The 20549-nt window shown below is 38.6% G+C and overlaps 2 protein-coding genes across 2 annotated transcripts; both read right to left on the bottom strand.

Annotated features, from left to right (window-relative positions):
* Positions 1-5111: 5111 nt before the first annotated feature.
* On the bottom strand, positions 5112-11272 carry LOC146474787 (uncharacterized). The gene is made up of 4 exons (XM_085116524.1): positions 10625-11272; positions 8415-8598; positions 6972-7191; positions 5112-5405 (listed from the first exon to the last, which is right to left on the bottom strand). The coding sequence occupies exons 1-4, from the start codon at positions 11165-11167 to the stop codon at positions 5237-5239; spliced, it is 1116 nt and encodes a 371-aa protein (XP_084972650.1). The 5' UTR covers positions 11168-11272; the 3' UTR covers positions 5112-5236.
* Positions 11273-13625: 2353 nt separating this feature from the next.
* LOC146474786 (uncharacterized) lies at positions 13626-20193 on the bottom strand. The gene is made up of 4 exons (XM_085116525.1): positions 19712-20193; positions 16420-16576; positions 15851-16040; positions 13626-14091 (listed from the first exon to the last, which is right to left on the bottom strand). Exons 1-4 carry the CDS (start codon positions 20117-20119, stop codon positions 13983-13985), a joined length of 864 nt encoding a protein of 287 aa, XP_084972651.1. The 5' UTR covers positions 20120-20193; the 3' UTR covers positions 13626-13982.
* Between the last annotated feature and the right edge of the window lie 356 nt (positions 20194-20549).

The raw sequence follows: 20549 nt of genomic DNA, 5'->3' as shown, positions 1-20549 counted from the left end.
TTAAGTAAACGTATAATCATAAGCAAGATATACTGAGCAAACTGTGAAAATAATGTGCATGGTTTGCCGGTTTAAGGACTGAAACTTATTAGCCCTCAAGTCCTGCGTGATAGTGACTACACCACAGGCAATTAAACCATTTCATACACTTGATTTCCTGTGGTGTAGTGGTCATCGCGCCTGTCTTGAAGCCAGGGCCCAGTTGTTCGAAGCCCGATTAAGTTAATCCTGGATTAACGTGAACTTTTATTCGGGTTTAATAACTAATCGATAAAGATTCTTCCAAAAGAGTTTTGACCGTCAGTTTTGACTTAGGCTTTTCTTTGCCTTTAGCTTGAAATTAGGCTTTGAAATCACTTTTAAAGAGCGAGATGAAAACCTCCATTAATTATAAATCGCAGATTAGCGTTAATTGGCTTTCGAACAACCCGCCCTTAAGGGAGACTAGGTTCGAGCCTCGCCGGAGGAACCGTATTTTCACATAGTATGATGTATCTTGATTTTATGCCTTATCTTAATAATGATACACGCTGCTCTCTCAGGAAGGCCGTTGCGATACTTGACGTAATGCCATGCCAACTGCCAAGCATGTCTGCAAAGATGGAAATAAATGAACTGACGAAATCGTTTCAAATCTATTAGGAAGGTTAACTTGTCAAGGGCACTCAACGAACATTTAAGCAAAATACTTAACTTACTGTGTATTTTGTGTTTGCAAACATTTATCCGGCGTTTTAAAGGCATGTTTGGGCATTAAGTAACATAGTTTGAAGTCTTCGGATGCTTCAGCTTAAATTTAAAGTGGCAGAAAGTTTCAACTGAATCTAAATTTCTCAGGCGATTAAGGCTTTCCGAGCAGATATCCACCGAGATGAATCGTTGGGTGTTCCTCACTTTTTATGTTCAAAAATCATGGGACAGGAACAAGACATACGGCCTAAAATTGACGAGAATTCAATTCGTTCAGTGTGCGATTAGTTTTTTCTATCTCTCAGAAGTATGAACACACTGAGTAACGTCACGCTGCCAATCTCCTTTTGACAATTTTGTGGCATGTTTTTGACAGGGCTTTCTAATGGCTTCAGTTTGAACTGTCCTGGTCGCTATGGCGAACGTGAAAATCGCACAGTTCCTGTATTTTCAATGGCCATTTGAAACTGGAGCCGGGACCAACAAGTGGTCAAAAAGACGTCATAAATTTGTCAAACTAATTAAGAACTTGTAGGGTGGCATCGCGATAACGCTTGGCACCATAGAAATAGAACCGAGAGTGAAGGCTCCGTTTTCAGCAGCAACATGCGTTCGCTTGGAAATGAACGATTGAAAGGTTCTATCTATCACAGATTTTTACAATAACTGGCAAAATTCCCGTTGCCGAGGCGCGCGCGCGGAGCCCCATTAAAAAGAGATTTTGGTATACTCATGAAAGCGAAAAATTTTGGTTATGACGTCACTGTTCGACCGTCCGTCGTACGTCCGCCCCTCTGTGTAAGCCATTGTGAAATGCCACACTCAACCTGAGCGGCAACCTGCGTTTTATTTCGGCGGGAAGTGGGATGGCTTACTTCTTTAAGTGAAAAACAAACGAGAATTTTGAAGAGCACTAATTTCCTGTTTTCGTTGAATGTGTCGTCAAACTACATATGTCGAGAAAGCAGGCGACTAATAAGCAAATTTGAAACCTGCGAAAATCTTTTCTTCTATTTAATGATTTTATTGTTCATATGGCTTAACTGACGGCACAGCTTCATATTTTTTCTCAAACCTTTGATCTTTCTAATGCTTAAAACCTCATACATGGACATTTTAAGGTGACTCGACCCATTTTTTTTGGCAGTACCACCCTACTTTGAAGCTCTCTCGTATCCCCGCCTTTACTTTTATCGTAAGTGTAACACTTAGAATGGATAACATATAGATCAATATACAATATAGCAAAACAAAAAAATTGGCCATCGGAGTAAATGTCACGTGGTTATAGTGCCACGCCCCTTTGAGGTCTGAGTCGAAATTCTGCTGTTGCCGGCTTTTTGTCGTAAAAATCTCTCGGCTACACATAGTGCGCATTAGTGCCTTGCGCTGAACAGAGTTTTAACAAAATCGCAAAGACCCAATTCGAGAAATTTAGGGCTTTCCAAATTTAGCTCATTATTTATGTAAAAATGATAAGCAAACTTTACACGATTATATCTGATAAACTATTAGATTTATTCCTTTATTATGGGGATCTTTATTACAGATGGGTCCTTGCAAGTCAGGGGATCTTTATTACAGATGGGTCCTTGCAAGTCAGCAAAAAGCTTTAGGGCCTTGTAAATGTGCGCGATTTTGAGCAAGCAAACATATAGAAATGATAGTTTTAGCTATTTGTTGACGCTTGTCAGCGTTTCAGAGTCCTTCTCACAAAAAAGCATTTTCTTAACAATTCGTGGTTTTTTTTCCTTCATTTTTTTTCAGGGCCACAACTGATTAACTAACTACTCGGATTCTGAATTTCATGGTCATTGAAAAACTGTGACATTATCTCCTGTAAGCCCAAACTTGAGTAAACATTGAAGATTTTTAGCGTTTTGGCTGAGTTTGTGCTTTGGGAGTTTTCTATTGTTTCGAGTTTTTCATGATACAGCATTCTTGTTCAGCACGCGTGCAATGACCACGCTTGCCTGACTTCCGAATGCACTCATTGGACATTGCACGCGTGTCGAACAAGAATGCTGTATCATGACAGACTAGAAACAATAGAAAACTCCCAAAGCACAAACTCAGCCAAAACGCTAAAAATCGTCAATGTTTACTCAAGTTTGGGCTTACAGGAGATAATGTCACAGTTTTTCAATGACCATGAAGTTCAGAATCCGAGTAGTTAGTTAATCAATTGTGGCCCTGAAAAAGAAATGAAGGAAAAAAAACCACGAATTGTTAAGAAAATGCTTTTTTGTTAGAAGGACTCTGAAACGCTGACAAGCGTCAACAAATAGCTAAAACTATCATTTCTATATGTTTGCATTGCTCAAAATCGCGCGCATTTACAAGGCCCTAAAGGTTTTTGCTGACTTGCAAGGACCCATCTGTAATAAAGATCCCCATAATAAAGGAATAAATCTAATAGTTTATTATATACAATCGTGTAAAGTTTGCTTATCATTTTTACATAAATTATGAGCTAAATTTGGAAAGCCCTAAATTTCTCGAATTAGGTCTTTGCGATTTTGTTCAAACTCTGTTCAGCGCAAGGCACTAATGCGCACTATGTGTAGCCGAGAGATTTTTACGAAAAAAGCCGGCAACAGCAGAATTTCGACTCAGACCTCAAAGGGGCGTGGCACTATAACCACGTGACATTTACTCCGATCGCCATTTTTTTTTTTTTTTGCTATATTGTATATTGATCTATATGTTATCCATTCTACGTGTTACACTTACGATAAAAGTAAAGGCGGGGATATCAGAGAGCTTCAAAGTAGGGTGGTACCGTCAAAACATAACTGGGTCGAGTCACCTTAAAGCCATTATGTAAAGAAAAACTGCGTGGAGCGTGCGCGCAATACCATATTTAATTTCTTTAGTTTAAACTTAACTAAACTGAATCTAAAAACAGCAGTGATGTCTAGTAGCACAATACCCTTGTTTTATTACATCAGGATGGAATGAAAATCATCTGCTGTTGGATCCCGTGAGGGAACTGTTGAGAGAGTACAAGAAAACGTAAACTGTCGAGAGATGTTTGTTTTTTTATGGCTCTTGGGCTCTTGGGTTTTTTTTTTTTTTGTTGGGGGGGGGGGGGGGGAGGGAATCTGGGTTCCCTGTGCGTCCCTGCTCCCTTGGGGGCCATGGTACACTGGCTGGGAGGATCAAACGCCCGGGGTGGGTGGGGGAAGAAGCTTCAAAAAAGTTTTATGAGGGACGACTTCTCCTCGAGATCCAAACCCTTACCTTTTTATTTACCATTTTTTATCAGGAAAGATAACCTTTTCATATTCCTGCCATTAGAAATGGCACCCCTTTCACAAACCTTCAGTAAACATTCTCTCTTTTTTTTTTCGTTGAGCCCCTACCCTTTTCTGTACACCAGCTCGTGAAATCCCTGCTCTTTTATCAACCTCCGACCTGTACATGAAAAAGGTTCCCCTTTCGGGATTATCGGTACCTTATGGGTAGTACCCTCCCTCCCGGGGTCAAACGTCACTGTGGAGAGAGTCTATCACTATTATAGTAGTGATAGCAACTAATGTAAACTATCAATATCAGAATCCTATCGTTTTTGTCAATGCTTTTTCTACAGTACGAAGGGTTCTGCACTTCATTTGCCTCGAGGAAAATGAAGAATAATCATGAACATAAGAATGCAGAATGAAATATTGTCATATTCAAAAGCCTTTAACAGTAATTCTGGAATATATAGAAAGTGACCAATGTCTGCCCTTCAAATCTCCTTTTAGTGTTTCTGATGCCAAACAAAAGAACTTCCTTGAAAGTGGTATGAAAAAATTTAAAAAAAAAACGTCTTTCTCTCTCGCGAGCGTTTCAGTGTCAAAGAAAATGTATTATGCTTTATAATTAAGTTTTAAAAAAAAAATTGAGTCATTGGATAATGCTGTTACAGTCAGAGTTTTGATGTGCTTAGCTTCGATGGGGTATCAGCCGTTATACATGCTTAACAAATTTCGTTCTGGTCAGTTACTTGCAGATTGAACTCAACAGCAAGATCTAGCAATATTTTAAGAAAACAATTATTCCACTCGCGCTTGTAATGTTGGATATGGGATGACTATTGTCAGTTTGGCATAAAACGCCTCGTTAGCTAGCTATCGTCCATATACAACGCGTGCTCGTAGAATAATGTTTAAATATAACTTCTTCCTGATGTGATTTTAATTTAGGTCAGCTAAGGACACTATTAGAAAGAGCTTTTTTAATTTAGTAACATGACCATATTCGAAAGTCAGATCTTTTATAGTTAAATTTTGTAGATGTTTGTTTGGCGCTGGCAAATTTAGGCCGAGAAAATCATTTCCGAGACTGGGGAACTCTAATTATTGGCTATACTTGTACGCGCTGCGGTGTAACACGCCTACAGCAGAAACGAAAACCAAAAGAAGAAACAGAAGAAATTGATCTTTTCGATTTATTATTAAATTTTAAGTTTTATATTCTCTCTTTTAATTTCTTGAGAACATTACTCAAGACATTATCAACGTTTTATTTGTGCATATAGCCTGCACAGTTTAAATCTGATTTAGAATTTCAGTTTTTTGTTCTCGTCTTCTTTCTTTTCCCCGCTTGTTTCTGCCTCCTTGTCGGGCGTTTCAACGTCAATCGACTTTGACTCTTCATCGTCAATCGATTTTGACTCTTCTGTGGTGAGCTCCGTGGAATCTCTCATGCAGACTTTGCGTCCGAAAAACCTGAAGACAAACAACAAACCAGAAAGACTTCAGATGAGTAGATGTATGTAAAGATATTGGGACATTTGGTAGTTGCTACCCCGGGGGGATAGGGGGGGGGGGGGGGGGGAGAAGTATACAGGAATATTAGTGTAGAAGTGGTGCGAATGAGGTCACGTAGTTGAACCAACCGAAAAAATCTTCTATTAGAATAAAACTGGACCCCAGAAAACTCCAACGGCCAGAATTCAAACGTAACCCCCAAAATTTAATTGTTCCCCTTATGCAAAAAACCCTAACAATAAAAGCCCCTGTTAAAACCTTATTCTCTCAAAAATGTCCACCGGTAAAAATTTAACTCAAAAAGGTTCCAGTCGCCCATTTCAAACAACAATGAGTGAATGAACATGATTCTGGAGCCGCTCTATACAAACCTAACGAATACAGTACTGGCTTCTTTTTGAGTCTGTCAATCCATCTGGATTAACCTTTCGCGATCCGAATGAAAAAGTCTCAAAGTGCTAATGTATGCGGCTATCAACTGTACTAGCCAAAGGAGGATATTACTATTTCGGTAAAATGGCTTCCGGTCAGTGAGAGGAATGCGCGTGTTTGAGGCCAAGTTTGAGCTGGATTTCTTCGTATCACAAATGATCCATGGTGAGTAATTTATCTTTATTTATTTCATTTACATTCAAATAAGGGAAAGGAATATTTTTCAGAGAGAGATATTCTTCAAAACAGCAATACTTTGCGTATTGTTCGTGGCTTGTCAACCATGACTGTTGTTATTGAATATGCATGACCTATTTTGAATGCGTTATTTCGGAACTTAAACGACGAGTCAATAGGATTATAATATTCAAAGATTAGCTTTTATATTTCAAAGTTTCACTGGGAACTGATCGACTCCTATTGACTCCACGTTTTCAACAAAAATTTTGAAGTTGCATGTGAGGGATTTTTGGCGCGATTTGTGTCATGATTCGACCTGTATTTATTGCTGTGGACTCATGTTCCAAGCTCCTAGTATTCGAGATTTTCTTTATATGTGTTCGCTTCATGTATTTCGTTTTATTGTAGGAGCCATTACCCTCAAGTCAACATCTGAAGAGGTCGCCGAGAAAAACACGAAACGTGCTTCAAGCGGTCGATCGAGCGTTTTCAAACTGTCACTGACTTACTGTTTGCGGCGTGTTCATCTCATCTGGAAAGTTCACGTGCCCGAGAAGCATCTTATACTCTATAAATGCAGCATTTCCGAAGACTGCCTGGAATCGACGGCTAAATCCACGCAATTCAAGTAAATAACACTCGATTTCTCGAAAACCTCGAGTTGCCGCGTTACTATCTCGACGGCGTCCATTGATAAATGAAATTCACGTGGGGCCAGCCGTTTGATAATATAGTTGCTACGCGGTCCATGTCGGGAAGATAGTAATATCCTCCTTTGTACTAGCCTAGGCCTTGCACAAAACTGATCGGATTTACAATTTGCCATCCCTTAAAAGCATTGTTTTATCACTTTGATCATTAAACGATCATCAACAAATAACTAACAAAACTAACATTAGACCAGCCTCCTACCCAACAGTCCTGCAGGACAATCCTTTCTTGCAGACGTTGGATGGCTCTTCACTCCGTCTGAACAAACCAACATCAAACATGCTGCGAATGGCGTTACCACATGTGGCTCCCTCATCCAGCTTGGCCATACACACCCCACTGAAGCGACTGATGTCAGATTGCTCTTGGCAACTCAGCTCTTCGTTGGAATGACATTCCTTGTCTGCGTCACAGAAAGTACCTACAGAGAGAAATATTTTCTTAGGGATGGTGGTCTTCAATCTGTCCTGGTTTGGTCATCTGGAAGCAAGAGAGGATAACTCCTGCTGATAGTTCCTGTCATTGCTAATTTCCTGCACATCTCACCCTTTTAACCACCCTCGGTCGTTTATGTCATTAAGGGTAATTTTTTGGGAGGTTTTCTAACCCAGAGAGCAAATTAAATATTTTGTAGTTTTCCTCAGCATTCAGATTGATGAATGGTACATCCTGCTAAACGAGGTACAGTGGAACCTCGATTTGACAAAGTGCTAAGGAACTAGGGAAATTAAACTAGTTCGTTATATCGAGGGTTCCGGATATCGAGGTTCTTTTCCATACATTTTAAAAGGCAGGGCCTTATACCAAGGACTTCGTTATATAGAGGTTCGTTAATCAAGGTTCCACTGTAACGAGACGTGCAATGAAACGAAGTGGTTGCACGGGGTGAACTTTTTGGTTGCCCTGTAAACAATCCCAATGCCTTGCCTATAAACTATTTAAGTATTAGACTCGAAAAGAATTAAATACGTCGATGGAAAAGAATGTTGAGGTAAGAACCTCATTTAAAAAGTGATCTTTTCTCCTTATTTCATATATTACGTACCCGACCAAGACAATTCTGAAAATTTTCGATTTTTCGCCTCACGTTTTGAATTAGTATGGTTTAACCGAATAACAGAGCATTTTTAATTGAGTATCGGAAGTGATTTCGCGTTTGCTTTGGTTTTTTTCGTTTTTGGTTAAATTACACGGGACGGTTTTAACACAATATTGTTGCCTTAAAAAATGTTACAGCGTGTTTACGAAGCATTTGTGTTGTGAAAACACATTGCAAGTTTTTGACCTTTAGTCCGCATCGAAAATTAGTTAAAATCGCCGTTAAACATTGTCTCGGGTTACATCACCTTAACTACGTTCTGTAATTCGTTAGCAAAACTCGCGCCACTTTCTCATCCAATTAGCAACAAAAACGAAACCAATTGTGACGTGCTCTCACGCGTTTTGCCGCCCATGGCACCGGTTATATGTATTTGCTTCAGTCTGATTGGTTCATTGCAATGTTTGCGTCTGTTGTAGTTAACAAGAGTAATTATTTGGGTTTTGGTTTTAAAGCACTCAAATGAAAGCGGCTCTATTGTACAGCCGTAATAACCAGGTATGACCCACTTGATATCACACAAGTATAAAAAGTGAGTGTCGAACCTAGACTTCCTTCCTCAGAATTTGCAAAACAGCGGCCCCAGGTGCATCTGTATTTCCCGCCCTTGCTGTCGCACTGTCCCTTCTGTGTGCAGGTTGCCCCAGGGTCCAAAAGCTTCTTGCAGACGTTAAAAAACGCGTCACAGTACATTCCTGTTTCCTTGCAATCTTTGGCTGTGCTGCATTTCTGAAATACGCAGAAATACTAATCAACTTTCAGTTATTAAAGTATAAATTTTTGCGAACCAAAGAAAGACGGAAAGCCTCTCCTGTTCTAGTAAATCTAAAACCGCTTTGCAATTATCCATTGTATCACTAAACGAAAGAGTTGTTCCTTACGTCTTCGATATCGTTAATAGCACTGTGCACGTTAGGACCATTTTTTTATCGGTATCTATACTCTCACTCGATTGAGCCAAATGAAGGAGCTCCTGAGTTGCGAGGTTCACGCCTCTGCCCCCTTCTCCCTTGTTGAATAGCACAGTAAGAAGGTTGCTTCCACATTGAAATTTAATCCAACGTTTCTAGCAAAACATACTAGATTACATTTTTATTGGGGATGAATTGGCCATTCCCTGTCCAAACCCACTATTAATTTACAACTTTATAGTTTGAAGTGATTGCCCTGTATCTGCCAGACTGTTCGGACCAAAAAAATCTTACAACTTTTTCAACGTTGCTAAGTTATTAAAAATAGAATTTATCGTAATGAACATTGTGCACATAAAACAGTTTTTCTCTCCCGAAATGTTACGAAACATTTCAAGAAAACGCACGTCAGGAAGTATACGGCACGGATCGTTACCATAGTTACAGGCTCTCCCAAACGCGTATCAGTTATCAAACATTTTACAATAACTGTCCAAATTCCTGCGCGGTGATTGGCTCGTAGATATTGTCTATAAGAGTACAGACAATAAAAATGACGTCAGATGTAACGCGCGCGCTTTCTCAACGAAAAAAATTGCCGCTCGTACTTTTTCCATGTTATTGTAAAAAACAAATCAACGGCCGTTTTCTATGGTCTAGCCTCCCACACAGACGTTCTTAGGGGTTCGTCAGGCGTTCCTGCCCCACGGTCTATACTCTTATAGACCATAAAATGACGCCATAAAATGTCCAAAACTTGGCAGTGAAACCACTAACCTGCGGCTCGTGGTTCCACTTGAATTTTGAAAACTTTTTGACGTCATTTTATGGTCTATAAGAGTATAGATCATAGAAAACTGCCGTCGATTTGTTAACTTTAACTTGAAATTTGTTTCGGATGATCACTACTCAATTTATAGCTTATCATAGTGCCAAATGTAAGAGATCGATGATCTGCTCTCCACCAGTGGTCTGAATGTATACTAAACCGGGGGATTGGGGAGAAATGACGGCGAGAACAGTCTACAAAAAACCTCTACATATTGAGCAGCTTTTAGGTTTGGTGTCAGGCCGTTTCGAACTTCACTCTGACACCAATTCACGATTATATAAATTATACTTTTTCTGCTCTCAAAATTTTCATGATATGTTGCTTGTGTTACAGATATTTTTGTTGATGGTTAAAAAAAGTCATAATTTGGACTTGAAAATTATTTCAAGTCCAGCAGGTTATTTTGCAGGTACCGGTCAAAACGTGTTATCACCTAAAGATCAAATCAGATCTTACGCTTAAAATCTTCGGCTATTCATCACTAAGAAAATCCTTTTTTTCCGAATTCTTTATCTTTATTGTCTTTCGGTTTTGAAAATAAAAGTAACATTTTAGTCTTGGGAATTTTTACTTATATAATTAAAAACATTTCGTAGTAACAAGATGCAAATAAACACGGGCATAACCTGTAGCGGCCAACACGGAGAGCTACTGAAATGTAATGCACGTTGGTGGAATCGAACACAATCTTGAAAAAGTTTTACATTAATTCCATTATGTGAAACATATGTAAAGACTATATTATGAAAACGCATCAATTTGTGTCGTCGAATTATATAACTCTTGCAAAATTGCAGCTTCGTTATTTTGGATAACATTTATTCAGTCGAATAATTTCCAACAAATAAAGACAGTTTCACCGACGTTCGTGCTCTTTGTATTAAGAAAGAAAATGTTCGGCGATAATACACGTGCAATAGTTAATTTATCGAAAATTAACATCCTTTCAACGCCCGTATTTAATATCTAAGGAAATAAAAAACCGAGTAAAAAAGCTTCAACAATGACTCACCTCTCCCTTAGCATCATTGAAGACTGCAGGCCCTAACGGTCCAAGCTCAAACTCCATCGAAGGAATCTTGATTTTCCCATCTTTACCCTTCAGAAGTTTATTTTTATCCAGGGTGGTGAGTTGCTTGAAAACTTTGGACACAACTCGTGGCGAGGTCTTGTTGTCCGTGGAAACAGTCTCTGAAGTAACAGTGTATGTCTTGAACGGACCACGAGTAGAGTTCTTCACCTTTGTCGTGGTTTTCAGATTTTTCAGTTTAGATTTATCGCCAGGAACGAAGTCACTCAGACCCACTGGCTGTTTTCCCGTAAAGAGATCATCCAGACGTTCCCTCATGTTCGACAAGATGCCAAAATCAGGAACCGGAATGCGAATAGCGAATCCAGGAAAGAAATTCCTGACTTCTGGTTCGTCATCGGAATCAATCTGCTCCTCGCTTTGTTTCTTCTCCTCCTTTTTCAGTTCGTGCTTTTTAGACTTTTTGGCGTCGATTTGCAGCGTGGCTAAAGCCAACAGAAGAAGCAAAACTGCTATCTTGTTCATGATAGTGGAGAAATTCTATTTTCCAGCCTTTGAAGTCAAGACAACGATATTCAGTTTCTCTCACGTTGTTTATCGAAGAATCTAAATAAAGGTCCACACGTGGGCTAATGCAATTTGCTATAACACGGTTAATTATTAATTTGTTGAGATAATAACACAGGAATTATCGCTAATGGAAAGCTTCCTTTGTCTTATCGATGGGCTTAAGTGCTTAATTACTGGCAGGTTCTGATGACTCTTGTGTTGCGATCATGATGTGCGTTGCAGTATTTCCACTGCCGTTGCAGTGAACTAATACCAAACGTAGATTTTGATGGGATTTGAGACGCACTGAATTTGAATTTACCTAGAAAGAGTTATGTTGCTTTGGCTTGAGATTGAGATTTAGACAAAATAAGCGTAAATAATCTTGTCATCTTCCACAAATAAAAGTGACCTGAACTATGGCATCTATTAACCCTTTTAGAAGTCGGTCAGAAGGTCATTCTGGGTAAGATAGAATAATTTCTGCAATGCCATGTGTAGAACAGACATCAACGAATATTCTAAGTGAATCAGCCATATTTTCAATAGGATCGCTGTAAAGATTTGCTATATCTATAAGGAACGAATTAAGTAAACGTATAATCATAAGCAAGATACACTGAACAAACTGTGAAAATAATGTGGTTTGCCGGTTTTAGGACTGAAACTCATTAGCTCTCGAGGTCTGCGTGATAACGACTACACCACAGGCAATGAAACCATCTCATGCACTTGTTTTCCTGTGGTGTAGTGGTCATCGCGCCTCTCTTGAAGCCATGGCCCAGTTGTTCGAGGCCCGATTAAGCTAATACTGGATTAACGTGAACTTTGATTCGGGTTTAATAACTAATCGATAAAGATTCTTCCAAAAGAGTTTTGGCCGTCAGTTTTGACTTAGGCTTTTCTTTGCCTTTAGCTTGAAATTAGGCTTTGAAATCACTTCTAGAGAGCGAGATGAAAACCTCCATTAATTATAAATCGCAGATTAGCGTTAATTGGCTTTCGAACAACCCGCCCCTGCAGGAGACCAGGTTCGAGTCTCGCCGGAGGAACCATAATTATTTTCACATAGTATGATATATGTTAATTTTATGCCTTATCTTAATAATGATACACGCTGCTCTCTCAGGAAGGCCGTTGCGATACTTGAGGTAATGCCATGCCAACTGCCAAGCATGTCTGCAAAGATGGAAATAAATGAACTGACGAAATCGTTTCAAATCTATCAGGAAGGTTAACTTGTTAGGAGCACTCAACGAACATTTAAGCAAAATACTTAACTTACTGTCTTTTGTGTTCCCAAACATTTTTCCGGCGTTTTAAAGGCATATTTGTGCATTAGGTAACATAGTTTGAGGTGTTCGGATGCTTTAGCTGAAAATTTAAGTTGTAGAAAGTTTCAGGGAATGGAATCTTATTCCCCGAATTTACGCGCTTTTTTTGGCTCCACGAAAATACCAGCTGACCTGCAGCTGACCTTTTTCCCATTTTTAACAACTCATTTGCCCCTCCCAAAACGAAAGGAATTTAAAGTTTCCCGCTGTTACGAATTTTGAGCCGTCATTTTGCCGAAGACAACTTGAGATTTCTTAACAAATTACTAAATCCGAATTTCTGAGGCGATAAAGGCCTTCCGAACAGATATCCACCTGACTTTTTTTTGTCAGAATCGAGAGAGAGACGGACAACGTAAAACAAAGAGAGAATGAGAATTCACTCTTTTGTTTGACTTGCAACTTTTATGAACGGCGATCAGTGTGGTACGCTCTCGAGTTCATACTTCACCGTTGCCAATCTCACAAAATTTCTGATTACCTTTTGACAACTTTGTGACATGTTATTAACACCATTCTAATGGCTTCAGGTTGAACTGTCCTGGCGTGAAAGTCGTACAGTTTCAGTATTTTTATTGGCCATTTGGAACTGAAGCCGGGATCAGCTAGTGGTCAATTAGATGCCAATAAAGTTGTCAAACTAATCAAGAACTTTGAAATGTTTCTCAGACGCTTGCTGGTGATCGAACGCAATTGAGCCGCAAAACATCTAACACTATTTTTTACAACGAAGGTCGGGCATTTTAAGACCAAAAACGCCCATCAGGCAGACAACTAGTATGCATGGGCTGTGGAGACATTTTCGATCGAATGTAGGAGGGTAGTTATTTTGAGGCTAAGTAGGTCATCGAAATGTACATGTAGGCTTTTCCTTCGATAAGAAACTTTACTCGTCATTCGCTCTGCCCTTGGGGTAGCCTGGAGATCAACTGGTATCTCCCCCACTGGTGTGTAGCAATACTCCTTAGTCCTAGGTGCTTCTCTGGGTGGCATGGTAGGGAAAAAGGCAAAATTAGGACTGAAATTTCAAAATAGTTTGGAGAACAAAGGGTCAACAGACATTTACTTGGGCTTTGTAAAATAGTCTCAACAACACAAAATTAACGACATCTCATTTAATCCATGCGTCATTGATAAGTAACACATTAAATATCCATTGGAGCTACAGTCGGAAGCCATTACAGTGTAAATACCTTCTTCGTGACGCGTACAACAAAGTTGTTCACAAACCAATAAATACAGTCTATTTTGTGCAACTATACAAAAATCCACTTTCACTAAAATAGTGAGGCAATAACATGCAGATAAAAACAGAACTGTTCTACAACCTCAAGGGTTAGAACAAATTTAATTTTAAGTAAAAAAGCCATTCAGAATGGCAGCCATATAATATATTTAATTCTACGTGATTGAGATTTAAATTTTTCCGTGAGCAGATAGAAGACGCACAGTTGCTTCTATTTCTTCCAGCCGTTGAACCAATCAAATGGTGACATGGCTGGCGACTTGTCCTCCACACTCCCTTCCTTCAAGCACTTGAAATTATAGAAAAATCCACCAAAACCACTGAAAGAAAAAAAAATATTGCAAGAATCAATTTTGGACGATATACTTAACAATTAGATTATGAGTTCGAGATTTCTATCGCGTGATAGCTGATGAGGGCGCAGCATAGAAATCGAGAGCGAATAATCTATTTGTTTTAGTATAAATCTACTAGTCGTTCAAAACTAAACAAGTAAATTATATCCTCATCGCAGACACTTCGAAAACGCGAGGAAGCGGCCGCCAATAATTTGTTGAAAATCGCTACTCACTATCTATCACAGAATAGATAGCGAGTAGCGTAGCCAATCACACAACGGCATTCGAGATAGAACTAGTAGATTTATACTTAAGTCTATTATTGCACATGCACTATGATTTTTTGCCATTCTGAGGTCGAACAAGGGTTTGGACAACGTCCTCATTCCTGGCAAGACTGGGCTGAGTTGCAATTTAATGTACATGTACAGTTTAAATGGCCAAATTAACAACATCGCATGGAAGACCACATTATTAAGCCGTGTCTAATTGGTTGGATAACATCCAAGTTATGAGCTGTTTAATATGGTTAAAAAGCCAGACAACCATTTGTTATTTTGAGAAAGCAACCCACAAACTCATAACACTCACTCGGATTCTCCAATCGAGCAAGCGGATAATTATATCGCTATCTAGCGGACAAAAATAATGTTCTACCTAGAGTATGCTTTACCTCTGGATACCAGTTTATTCATTGGATAGAGTAACCTGCTCTTTGAACAACCTGGGACAGTAAGATGAAATCTGAAAATGAACCCACTTGCACTGCATGACCTCGAAATTGCCTACAGTATAATGACTCAAGTCATTTTACTGGGCAGGTTGTTACATGTACAACTATTTTCAGTTCCAAAAGGAAGTATTCACCTGCATTTAACATTTAAGTCAGAAAGGAGAAATCTATGACAGGAAGGGGGGGAACAATTATTTTGAATGTATTTTATGTTCTGCTTTGGTGTGAAACCAAACCCAGACAGTTTTCTCAGTCCCAAGGTAGGCCCACACATCTGTACAGTTCTCCTAAAGTACATGTAACATACTTATATGGGCAAATGATTTGTATGGGCAACTGCAGATTCTTTTAAATCCTGTTCAGACTGTGATAACCTACATGTAATTGTAGTCAGTGACATTTGTGCAGTGCACTACATGAAACAGTAGCATGATGCACAGGGTTTTCAGAAGATACAGTAGTGCAACAACGAAAGAAACCTACTTCTTAATTCCTGTTGTCTTGAAGTCACTAAATCAATTACTAAGTTAAGCTCCAGCTGCAATTAAAACAGTGTACATGTACATGTATCACTGCCTGAAGTTGCCGGACATACAATGTATTAGCGGCCTTCTGGCATACAAATTGCATAACACATGGGGAACAGCTTACTGGTGAGTTTCTACATGTACATCTACACGCAATTAATATTCAACAGTTCTACAATGTACATGATGCCTATGGTACAGCATCCCAGGTAACTGTCAAAGTCAGCCGGAGAGTCAATGAAGAATTTTGAGGGAGTCAATAGGTGTGGTTCACTCCAAATCTTCTGAAGTTTACCATTCAGTTTGTCAGATCAGAAGCCAGCTTTGTCAGGTGTTTGACCTGAGACCCCTCCTTTATTAGCGACACTGCTATTGTGCCCACAAATTTAAACAAAGGTCTCTAACTACAGAATCTTGACAAATTCCATTTAGCAATTTCCAAGCATCATAGATAATTATAATGATGCCACACAGGACTTACCTAGTCCGCAGACATTCCAAACCCTCAACACATTTAGGATGCCTTCTTGCAAATATTCCCTTGTTGCATGACTCTCCTTCTTTCCTCAGTTCATCACACTTCCCACCCTCAAACACGTTGAATGAACAGTAAAGACCCGCATTGCACTGGCTGTCATCATCACATGGGGACTTTGCAAGACCTGTGCGCTCTGTAAGGGAGAGAAAATAAGACTCAGTTCAAATGTTGCACTTCTGCTGTGTTGAATTTGGTTCAATTGAATTCAACACAGCAGGGAATCAATATATCTGAATCAGCTGTTGAACATGTGCCGCAAGTTACAGCGTAGAACAGTTTTGTTGCACTACCCAACAGAAGTCCGGTAATGATGCAAATGTTGAATTTTTACCATGTTGAATTAAATGTGTACATTGTACTAATGTGTGAGTATTGATTTTCAAGCCACATTCAATATAGCATATCTTGCCAACACCAAGTCAAAGTTGAAAACTGTAAACTAAGCAAAAAAAAAATTAACATTTCCCAGCCCTTTTGCTTAAAAATTATTAATAGTGTTTTTCTACATTTACCTGGTTTAGTTAAGCACTTGCCAAACTTGCAAACCTTGTCTCCACAACACTGATCATCACTGAAGCATCCAAAGTCTTCAATACACTGTTGACACTGGTAGGTGAGTTGGCGGCAGAATTTACCTTCACCACAGTCTTCACTCTTAGCACATTCTGCCTATAATCACAAGGTACAGTACAAGAGATCAATGAGTACTTCTGAATCAAGAACATGTATAAGTATTCATAATGATGGGCAAAACAACAAGGTCATGGAGCATTTCTAAGGCCCGGTTCAGATGCTGTACTTCACATGAGTCGAATCGAATCCAATGAATTAAGTTCATGTGAAGTACGGCGTCTGAATCAATTTCGAACAGCCGATCTAATTCGGATCAGATCAGCCATTTTTCATGCCTGGCTCAGCCAGGAATAACGGCTGTGGACCGGCTTTGATTCAGACGCCATACTTCACATGAGCCGAATCATATGTAGAAATTATTACAAATCTGCAATTTTCTTCAGTCATAATATGCCTCAGTGTATTAATTTTGGCTGAATTACATGTTAGTGAAACAAACTATCTTGCATTTGACATAGAGCTCTCAAATTATGTTTCTGAGCAGATGCCTTTAGAAGCAGCTACATATAAGATAAAGAAATAACACACATGAAAGTCTTCTTCTTTTCCTGAAATGTCTTTTTGGTACATGCAGTTCACCCCCCTCCCATCCCTTCAAGTTCCATGACTAAATTTGTTTTAATCACATGGGGAAATGAAAAAAGGAGCTGGCAAAATTGAATTCTGGTGAACAAGTGAATATTGTTTACATTTTCTCAAAGTAGCCAGGGTTCAAATGCTTGAAAGCTGGGCAAATTCCCCATTGCTGGCCCATAACTTGGACAGTCCCTTTAAAACTACTGGCCTGCAATTTAGTCCTCAATTTTGCCCCTCCTTTTCAAGAACTATGTTTTTGGGGAAATATTAAAATGGAGGAAAGATCCTCGCAGTAAGTACGTAACTTAAGCAGTTACGAAAAAAAGCCTGAAAAAAAAAAAAATCAGGCTTGAACGGGATTCGAACCCATAACTTCTGCGATGCTGGTGCAGTGTTCTACCAACTGAGCTATCAACTGAAGATAACTGGAAGCTGGTCCTATTGTGAGTTTGTAATATACCCGTGAAGGATGAATAAATGAATGTAAATATATGAAACATAATTATATTTTGAACTGCTGATGAAAGATCAAATGAAAGATCAATTTGATCTGATGAAAGATCTTTCATCCATACAACTTTCAAAATACATGTTTCATTTATATTTTACATTCATTTGGGGAAATACTGCTGGCCACATAGAAATAAACAGAAACAATTCTGAAAAAAATATCATTCGAAAACAACCTAAAACTTGACATACACTGGACATTAAATTTGTCATTGATGTTGATATTTTTTTGCTTATGAAGATAACTGAATGATTATTTCAGGGAAACACAACTGTACAGGGTAAACAGCTGGGCTAACAGTGAAGGTTGGAGAGCATCCATAGGAAAATTGTCGTAAGTTTTCAAAAAACAACAAAACACTGACAACATAAATGACTTTCATAGCATTGACCAGTGTTCCTCATGCCAGACAAGTACTATTAAATGACTCATTAAAGAATGTTCTGTTATAAGTGTAACGAGAATCTAGAGCGGCGTTAACAATTTACGCAGACAGAAACAATGGAAATCACTAGGTTAAATTGAAGGATCGTTTGGAAATGTGATCTTAAGGACAGTGCCTACTATTGTTACTGCGCATACGTTCTACGCCAATCAAGATACTCGGGTTTCCTATGGGTGGTGCCTATCAATACAGGGATATTTTTGCGCAATTTAAAACTATCCAGAGAAAGCAGAACTTAGCAAGTGCTCTTGGTATCCAAAAAGAAAATTGGGGGTAACCATGCATTTTTCAGAGATAATAAAGCTTCAATTTGGAACAAAATGCCATGCATTGCTTTGTATTTTACTGCTTTTTAGAATACTCATGGCTTAATTATCTCTAAAAAATGCATGGTTACCCCAAATTTTCTTTTTGGATTTCCATAGCCCAAGATCTGCTTTTCTGGCATAGTCATATAACCGCACAAAAATACTTTGCTATTAGTAGGCACTGTCCTTAATTATCATAAAATTGGTGAACTTTTGCTTTGAATTTCTCCAATAACTATAAATGGTTCAAGAAGTGATTTGACAGACTGAGACACTTGAAAGAGTGTTTCATCAGATTTCCAATCACCTAAAAGTTCAGGTCAAAATAACTTGATTGCATCTCGTTTCTTCAACCCACTGCTTGGTGTTTGGAAATTTGATGAAACACCTCTCCTTGATATGATACAATAGAATTTTGAATCCCTTGCAATTCTGTTTTATACTAGATATATAGATTTCTGCAAAATTGTCCCATATATTAATAGTCACGACTGACCATCTTACAAAAACAGCGAGTATGAATATTGTTTGAGTCAGAAAATGTAGACAGTATAATTATTAGTGCATGGCGCTGTGTTAAAATCTTGCCATATATTATTATTTCCAAAATTTGTTAATTCAAATTGTCAAATTACGTAGTTGCACAGTGTACATATTTTCATTTATTTATTTATTACAATTTAATGGCACAGTAAATCTATATACACTAAAAAAAGAAAGAAAAAAAAAAAGCCATAAGGATAATCTGTAAAAGAGTAGAACACTCCATACAAGACACTAGATCACCAAGTAGCTAATATACAATGTAAAACAATAATCAGAAAAAAAAGACAACACAAATATCAGAAAATCCTCAAAACAGAATAGAACAACACGTAACTTCCTATTCCTTTGATGCTTCAAAGAAATTTGTAATAATTAATATCACTTTTTCAATCCACGGTTCCTCCAAACACCATTTACGGAACTTGAAAACTGAAGCCTTATAAAGCCACGGAGATTCTTCAAAACTCACTCATAAAAATCGTTTATCCCTGCTACACGTTTAATACAGGCAATAAGAAATTCATTATTTAAGCCTTCACATTTTTTACTAAAGCTTGTAGTGTGATGGTGGACAAGCTTACACTGTAATCCTTTAGGTTTTGATCTAAAGTTGCTTATTTATAAGTGCATTTCGATTTATCGCTGAAATTTGCATACATGTATATGTTATGAACATCGAAGGCAACGATGCGAGACAACTCAGTCTCGAAGTATAAAGTAGTGTTTAAAATCGCTATCGAGTAGCAAAACAGTACGAGTAAATTTCCGTTTTTCATCGTACGTACCTGCATTGCTGGTCCGTTGTTTTTCACCTTGCGTTGAATGGTTCCATTTGGGAAGCGAAACACTTCAACTGTCTTGCTACTAGACGTTTCGTTTCCTCCGGCGGGTTTCTTCTTCTCGTAAGTCTTTGTCACTTCGTGAGTTCCACTTTTGTCCGTCTTTTGTTCGTATTCTTCCACTTTGATGTGGAATGCGCCTGAAGAATCTGAACTGGACGAACTCGAACTCGAGCTGGAACTGCTTGAACTTGAACTGGAACTGGACTCGCTTGATTCCGATCTTTTCGATTTCTCGGCGCCATCGTCCCAAAAGTCGATCTCGCTCAGATCATTTGGCCAAGATGGAAAGTCTTTCGCTCCACTGTGTACCACAAGGTACACAAAGAAGAGAAATACTGTGAAACTCCTCATTTTAGGAGGTTAGAAACTCCTTGTGAACCTCAAAACGCAGCTCTCTGTATTTACTGACGTACACAAAATAGTTTACACGTGGTGTAAGAAGTCATGGAAACTCTCCCTACAGTTATCAAATATCCCGGATGTACTAAGAAAAATTTGGCCGCGTCTGTGAACTTATAAAAAATGTCCTATGCTTAAAGTTCACGTTCACTTAACTAGCAACTGAATATTTTCAGGAGCTTTGCGTTTTACTTTTGATGCGATATCCCAATGGATTTTACCAACTTATACATTATGTTTTCACTTTTACTAAAGAGCAGGTGGGCTGATGAAACGTGATTTGCAATTTTAGCTGGGAAAAAAATGTGGCTTTGTTCATGGTCACATCCTATCAGACAACAAATACATTTAACTCTTCACATTTTTACATCCTTTCTCTTCT

Source organism: Pavona decussata, unplaced genomic scaffold, assembly GCF_977016875.1.
Source record: "Pavona decussata unplaced genomic scaffold, jaPavDecu1.1 SCAFFOLD_87, whole genome shotgun sequence".
Classification (NCBI taxonomy): Eukaryota; Metazoa; Cnidaria; class Anthozoa; order Scleractinia; family Agariciidae; genus Pavona; species Pavona decussata.
The sequence above is the reverse complement of the archived record's forward strand: the minus strand, read 5'-3'. Positions and strand labels throughout refer to the sequence as shown.

Bases quoted from the DNA above. Each gene is read 5' to 3' on its own strand.
- LOC146474787 (XM_085116524.1), bottom strand. From the start codon at position 11,167: ATGAACAAGATAGCAGTTTTGCTTCTTCTGTTGGCTTTAGCCACGCTG. The intron at 8,599-10,624 runs GTGAGTCATTGT...TGCGTATTTCAG, and splicing joins TCAATGATGCTAAGGGAGAG to AAATGCAGCACAGCCAAAGA. The intron at 7,192-8,414 runs GTTCGACACTCA...TTCTCTCTGTAG, and splicing joins TTCTGAGGAAGGAAGTCTAG to GTACTTTCTGTGACGCAGAC.
- LOC146474786 (XM_085116525.1), bottom strand. From the start codon at position 20,119: ATGAGGAGTTTCACAGTATTTCTCTTCTTTGTGTACCTTGTGGTACAC. The intron at 16,041-16,419 runs GTAAATGTAGAA...TCTCCCTTACAG, and splicing joins CAAGTGCTTAACTAAACCAG to AGCGCACAGGTCTTGCAAAG. The intron at 14,092-15,850 runs GTAAGTCCTGTG...TTTTTCTTTCAG, and splicing joins TTGGAATGTCTGCGGACTAG to TGGTTTTGGTGGATTTTTCT.